The sequence below is a fragment of the Mercenaria mercenaria genome, chromosome 15 (genome assembly GCF_021730395.1).
Source record: "Mercenaria mercenaria strain notata chromosome 15, MADL_Memer_1, whole genome shotgun sequence".
Taxonomy (NCBI): Eukaryota; Metazoa; Mollusca; class Bivalvia; order Venerida; family Veneridae; genus Mercenaria; species Mercenaria mercenaria.
The window spans coordinates 49,509,460-49,517,108 of NC_069375.1; the positions used below are offsets into that span (position 1 = coordinate 49,509,460).

The 7,649-nt window shown below is 33.6% G+C and overlaps 1 protein-coding gene across 1 annotated transcript; it reads left to right on the plus strand.

Moving 5' to 3' along the window:
- The first annotated feature begins 689 nt into the window (after positions 1-689).
- Positions 690-6,292, plus strand: LOC123561823 (uncharacterized). Its single transcript, XM_045354435.2, has 2 exons — positions 690-2,996; positions 4,319-6,292. Exon 2 carries the CDS (start codon positions 4,845-4,847, stop codon positions 6,081-6,083), a length of 1,239 nt encoding a protein of 412 aa, XP_045210370.2. The 5' UTR covers positions 690-2,996; positions 4,319-4,844; the 3' UTR covers positions 6,084-6,292.
- Positions 6,293-7,649: the final 1,357 nt, after the last annotated feature.

Sequence of the window (7,649 nt, forward strand, 5' to 3'; positions counted from 1 at the left end):
CCAATGTGACCTTGAATTTTGACCTAATGATCTCAACATCAAAAGAGGTCATCTGCTGGGCATGACCAATCTCCATATCAATATTCCTGATCCTAGGCCTAAGCGTTCTTCAGTTATTACCCGGAAACCGTTTTACTGTTCCGGATCACTATGACCTTGACCTTTGACCTACTGATCCCGAAATAATTAGGGATCATCAGCTGGTGACGACCAACCTCCCTATCAACTTTCATGATTCAAGGCCCAATCAATCTTGAGTTATCATCCGGAAACTGTTTAAATGTTCTGGGTCACTGTGACCTTGATCTTTGACATAGATATATAAGTTGTGTGCAAGTTGAGTCAAAATAAACAAAAAATGTGGTCACTTTCGCGTTCACATGGTTAAAATCAGTAATTATTGCCATCTCAGGGGCCATAACTACAAGACGAAAAAGGTGATATGGCTGGTTTTCGAAAGGAACCGAGATATCATATATGTTTAAGTTCTGTGCAAGTTTTGTCAAAATCAAATGATAAATGTTGTCTCTGTCGTATTCACAAGAAAAATTTGAACGAACGGACGGTCAGAGTGATCACAATAGCTTACTTTGTCACTTCGTACAAGTGAGCTAAAAGATGTTACAAATGAGTTTCAGATGTAAAAATGCACTTTTTTGTACATTTTTCCGATTGAAAATGACATGTGACGAATGTGATCAGATGTCACATCAAAAATCGGCATCGATCACATTCGTCTCAAAAATTGTTACATATGTGCTTGATTTCTATTACATATGCGATCTCATTTGTAACACCTGTTACATATGCGATCTCATTTGTAACACTTGTTACAAATGCGATCTGTTACGAATGTGGTCCTACACTGCTTAGTTAATTTTGCTTAGTTGAGTTTTATGCTTCCAAAAATATCCTTAATTGTATTAACTTCCAGCAGCCCGTTAGCAGTTGAACTAAATGTTGGTGTATTTTCTTGGTAATTGGAATCGTGAAATCCATTCAGCATTGCTTGATAATAGAGGTCTGCTTAAGACGGTGCTAGTTGGCGTTAGGGGTGTTGTCAATTTCACAACCTGTCATGAGCAATCTATCAAACCGAGTCTGGTATTATTTTGCTTGGTTGCGTTCTATTCTTCCAAAGGATCTTCTTATATCATGTTTATACTAGTATATTACTAGTACTATTTTATAGTATATTGTTATCGTGCTAAGTTTACTGCTTATACGACAAACGTATGACTGCACATGTAATTAATGTAATTTTAATATATTTAGAAACGAGTCATTTTATGAACGTTGCCATACCCAGGGATCGATAATCTTGACTTCCTAATGAACTTTTTGCATTTACTTCAGAAAAAGAACACCAATGGTTTATGTTCTTTGAGATATGTTGGGAGGGAAACCATATTCCTCTGTCTGTAAAAAAAGATACACGAATAAAACATGACTGTTTGCTCTGGGCATTGAAGAAGATCGCTTACTTGAATCATGAATAAGGTTTCGATCAATTCATTACCCGTTTTGTGTATGAAATATTATTGTGTTCATGTCTGGAACGATGAAACTTTTATATGTTACATGAAAGACAGGATTTAGATGATATGTCAAATTGGACATATACTCGGCAAATGCTAGTCCCAATGTTAACGTCACGTGACATCATCCGGCCCAATTTTGTCTCCATTCATATTTTGTATTTGCTAAAATATCACTTGCCACCTGCTTTATTTCAAAACTACGTTTTCTTAAAGCGAGTGAATATTTACGCAAAATGTAAGCGGTTTTCCATATGAATATTTGTTGTTGTTTTTTTTGTACATTAATATATCTATTTTTGTTTCATAACTTTCAAATGTTTAAATTCAAAAGAATACAATAGGTACGTCGAAACTAAACAATTTGGAATTTCTTTACTCAAATTCAAAACTATCCTAATATTTCAAAAGGTAATAGGTAAGGTAGATTTCTTGGAAGCTATCCTAATATCTCAAAAGATAATAGGTAAGGGTAGATCTAGATTTCTCGGAGGCTGTCCTAATATCTCAAACCTTACTAATACATTACGTTCTGAATTAATAAGGGAAAATACAGAGAAATTATTATTTGAAAAGAAATCTAATAAACCACTCAGTAAGTGAAGTAATTATGCACCGCAATTATGCTATATTAAGTCATACGGAAATATGTATCGTCTGAATTTGTTTATTCATTCATTTGTTGATAAGTAAGGATGTTAAGCGTAACGCACGAGTTTTTTTTTTTTTTTTTTTTGTGATTCAAAAGAATAATTTGCGTAGTTATGAACACACACTAGTTATCACTAAAGAAATCTTGTTATGTGTACATTCACTTTAAAATAGAGCTGGTGCTTTTTCATAAGTAAATAAGTTATTTAATGTATTAAGCGCAGCCGACGAACTTACAAATTTCAATAAAATTATCATGCATATAAACATAATTGTTGTTCAAATGCCTTATATTATAGTAATACGAAGATACATGTTGAATGTCAAAAATCAATTACTTGTAACTTGGATACAGACTTTCAGCTTAATTACAGCGTTTAAAGATACACATTGATTTTATGACTGATACCTTCTACAGCTACATATGTTACCATATTGTCTTATGCAGAAAATGTTATAAACATCACATAAAGATGTCAATACATTGTTTATTTTAACATTAAAAGTATTTCTTTCTTATCGGTTCTTTTCACGAGAGAAACATTGTTCTGGATAAAATGAACAACCGTTAATAATTGCTCTAAATCAAAAGGAAACTATACTTTTAACGTAATAAGGAATGTACATGTGTTACGTTTGCAAATTTGCATATATTGTATGGACTGCAAAGGAGAAATCCGGGGAATAAACAAAGAAACGAACCGCATTGTTTTGTTCTGCATCTGTAACACTGACTTGTGAAGTCAGAGATTTTGACTTCAGGATACCTTAAAACGATCAGCACTACTGAGTTAGCGACCGTTTAAGGTAAAATGTCTTATCGATTTAATTTCTCATTATGCTTTTATGTCTGATCGACACTTTTTCAGTAAGGAAATAGTATTTGTGATAACAACATGGCATGCCATCTATATATTTTGCATTCAATGTATGTGTACAGACAAAATGAAAAGGTTTGAAATAAGTTTCCCAGACAGCATCCTACGGGGTCTACATTCACCACTTATTCAGTTTGCAAGATCTTGTACCAAACCAGAAGATAATACAAATGTCATAATTACAAAGCTGTCACAACAGAGTCACTAAACTGAGGAAATTGTTTTTGCCTTACATCTTAGCTAGTTGTACACTTTAAAATAAAGTTCTTTTCCTGCCCCCCATTTATTTTGGTTGCCGGAATCCTAAGGCGGTACACGCTTGTTTTTTCCTGCTTATATATGTGCGTCTGTGTGCTTGTGTTTCTGAAGCGGTGCCCTACAGTAGTGTTGTATCTTACTTGTCTGTTTATCTATGTTAGTTAGTTGGGTGTGATTTTGTGTGTTTATCTTTGGTACATGAATGTCTACGGTATAGTGGTTTACGTTGTACACGAACCTTTTTATAATGATTTATAACAACAGATTTTTCACTACAATCTTGTGGAAGGACATCTCGAGAACACTATTATATTTCCATGAATTTGATTTGTCGATTTGTGGAGTAGCTGCAATTGAAGTGATCAATGATTGCGGGGACTCTCTCTGCTTTAAACTTCTTTATTACTGTCTTAAAATGAGAAAGAGATAAAGCAGATTGTATATCACCCATAACGATAATACTTCAGCGTGGGCTTTAAGCTGCAAGAAGATCCTTTGGGATCATAGAACGCAACCGAGTAAAATAATAGAAGAATTGGCTTGACTGATGCTGTTAATAAGAAGTGATGAAATGCGCAACACATCTCATATCCCCTAGCACTGACTGGAACAGAGCTCCGTGGTCCCAAAGGACAAGAAAAAAACACAATACAAATATAATCTTTTCATTGTCTTGATATATCAAATATTTTACTTTTTCTTTGTTTGCCGACATCGCAGTCAGTAAGTTTACTTATCAAAAACACCACTATCCAGACTGGCGCTGCTTCTTTGTAAAAGTGGAACACAATAAACATGAATATTTTTCAATATAACTGTACACCTGCTTTTTAAGGAAAATGATTTCAGTGCGTTTAATGCCTGTGAAGGATTAAAGTACATAAAATATTGAATAGTTGATGAAGACATACCTTGTTGGTGCAAAGCAACTTTAAAAATTTTCTTTCTTTTAATATTGTACTGAATGTTTAAGTATTTTTATATATTTTTCAGCCGAAGATTAGAAATACCTAGAAAAAGTTCGACAGAAAGAAGAATTTGGATGTTGTAACCACATTTGAAAAATAATTTACAATTTCCCACTGTTAACAGATTTAATTTATATCGTTTTATACAGCACATCAACAATTCGTGTATTCTATTTGAATTTATTTAGAAAACATACATTTAGCTTTGTATCTAATATTTTTTTTAATTACAATTTACCAAGATTTTACCGATACAGTAGCAAATCATTTTGATTAGCCCCCAACATAATACTAATGAAACAAATAATAAAGTTTGGCGAGAGAAACACACTCTAAATCAGGTGCTGATATAGTCAGGAAACAGGTAGATATATGTGCTGCTGATATAGTCAGGAAACAGGTAGATATATGTACTGTCGAATCGCCACATGACCTAAACATGCAAGTGTGTGCTTAGGATATACTAAACACCCTGAAAGTAAAATCAATGTCAAAATTGATTCTTCTTGAATAATTACTGAAGAAAAAAATATACGAATGAATATTCAAATATGGTAGTATCTATAAAGGCAATAAAACGGCGTATGCATATGCTTCATGATCTTTTAAATAGATATCCGAAACGTTCGGGGCTAATAGCTATTTTGTTGTTCATGACTGTAAGGATTATGTTCCGCAAACAACCGATGGAAACTGGAATGGATGTGAACACTTGGTTAAAAACTCCTTATTTCGGTTGTGATGTCAGTTTTATTGGGTATGGACATAAATTTGCTGTGTTACGTTACGCTCATATTGACGTTAAAACCAGGACATTTTCCATTCCATGTGTGGGATACAAACCGTACTATAGGTTTACAGAAGTGCGAGAAGGAAATATTTTAAATAAATGGATGAAAAACATGACATTGTATGAATATTCATACTCTGAGTCTATAAAAACGACAACTATAGCTATATTTAGAATAAAAGCTCACAATTTATTTAATAGTATGTGTGATTGGTACAACCTGTTTCTGGTATGTACTTTGTTAAACCTGGATCCTAAACAAGTGACAATACTGTTCATGGATGACCGCCCACCTAGCCTCCTGGAAGATCTTTGGTTTATACTCTTTGGTAAAATAGCACGATATCAGTTTATGCCAAGGGAGAATGTTTATAAAACCTTGGTCTGGAATATCTTTGGTTATGACAGCCCTTTGAATACTCAGACATTGCCTACACTACCGTATCTCACAGAGTTTCGCGATTTCATGTTTAACTCATACGACATTCGCCCAGTAGAAAATTTAAATTGCAAACGCTTGAATATTATAATTATTTATCGCCGGGACTTTATATCCCATCCGGAGAGGACAAATGCATTAGTTTATAGAAAATTTTATAATAACTCTGAACTACTAGCAGAAGTAAGGATTGCTTTTCGAGGACACCATGTGAGAGGTATGTTTCTTGAATACTTCAGTATGAAAGAACAGTTAAAAGTTATGACAGAGACTGATATTTTAGTAGGAATGCATGGAGCAGGGATGACACATATTCTGTTTTTGCCACCACATGCCGGATTCTTTGAAATATTTCCGAAATATGTAGATTTCCATGACAGATACAAAGCTTTGGCGAGATGGAAGGGGATAAGATATATCGCTTGGAAGAACACCGACCCTAAAAATGAGTTTCCTGATTTTAAAACTAGGATACCGTCGGGAGTCCTTATTGAACACTTGAAAATTTTGAAACGTAAACTGTGTGGCAATAAGCCAAGGACTGATTATCCAACTTACTAATTTAAATGCGGGAGTTGTTGCGAAATTGTAAATAATCTGATTTTATATAAATGTGATAAATAAAGACACAGAAAAGATGTTTAAAATATGATACTTGTTCGCTTAAAATCATTTGTTTCGGAATAACACGTGATTTCCTGTTTGTCAACCAATATTTCTAAACAAAATTTTGTCATAGTCAATAATAAAAATAAAATACATAAATGCAATATTTTGTTCGGAATTTTGATTTGCTTGAAAAATATTCTGGCTTCAACAGAATAAAAAAATCTGACTCCCAAAGGACTGAATAAAAATCCATATTCAAACTTGACCTAGATTTTATTAAGGCAATCATTCTATCAAAATTACATGAAACGCAGTGTATTTCTTTGATTTGACCTAGTGACCTAGTTTTTGATCCCAGATAACCCATTTTTAAACTTGGCCTAGATTTCATCAAGGTCATCATTCTGGCCAAATTTTATAAGGTTCAGTTGAAAAATACAGCCCCTATCGCATACACAATGTTTTTCTTTGATTTGACCTAGTAACCTAGTTTTTGACTCCAAATGACCCATATTCAAAAATGACTTAGATTTTATCAAGGCAATCATTCTGACAAAACTTCATGAAGATCAGTCGAAAAATACAGCCTCTATCGCATACACAAGGTTTTTTCCTTGATTTGACCTAGTGACCTAGTTTTTGAACCCAGATGACCCATATTCAAACTCGACCTACTTTTTACCAAGGCAATCATTCTGCCAAAATTCATGAAGATCAGTCGAATAATACAGCCTCTATCGCATACACAAGGTATTTCCTTGATTTGACCTATAGTGACCTAGTTTTTGACACCAGATGACCCATTTTCAAACTTATCCTAGATTTCATCAAGGTTATTATTCTGATCCAAATTCATGAAGTTGAATTGAAAAATACAGCCTCTATCGCATACACAAGGTTTTTCTTTGATTTGACCTAGTGACCTAGTTTTCAATCCTAGATGACCCATTTTCAAACGTGGCCTAGATTTTATCAAGGTAATCATTCTGACAAAATTTCATGAAGATCAGTTGAAAAATACAGCCTCTATCGCATACACAAGCTAAATGTCGACAGACAGACAGACAGACGCCGGACGCCGGACATAGAGCGATAACAAAAGCTCATCTGAGCAATGCTAACTAAAAAAATGGATTTGCTGATTTCACCAGTGCAATATGATTTGATGTACATGCAACAAAATATAAATATTGATCTCGGCACTTCACATCATGATGCACAGCTGAAAAGATTTCAATGCATAACTTCTTCAATAAAAATAGATGAAACAACTAAAGAAATAGTTGCTACGCATAAGTTAAAAACAACAGATTCAATAAAACTACAGTATATAATACTGAAACCTTTGACAAATATTAAAGAAAACGGTTAAAGAAAATAGTATTTATTAGTAAATAATATATAACGGAAAATGTGACAGCCCTTGCGAGCCTTTAATGTGAAATCTCGTGCAATGTTAAGGAAGTATTTAAACCTAAGCAGATGAATTAAAACTGATTATAAAGCTTATAACTATGA

Coding starts and splice junctions, on each gene's coding strand:
- LOC123561823 (XM_045354435.2), top strand. CDS start 4,845: ATGGTAGTATCTATAAAGGCAATAAAACGGCGTATGCATATGCTTCAT.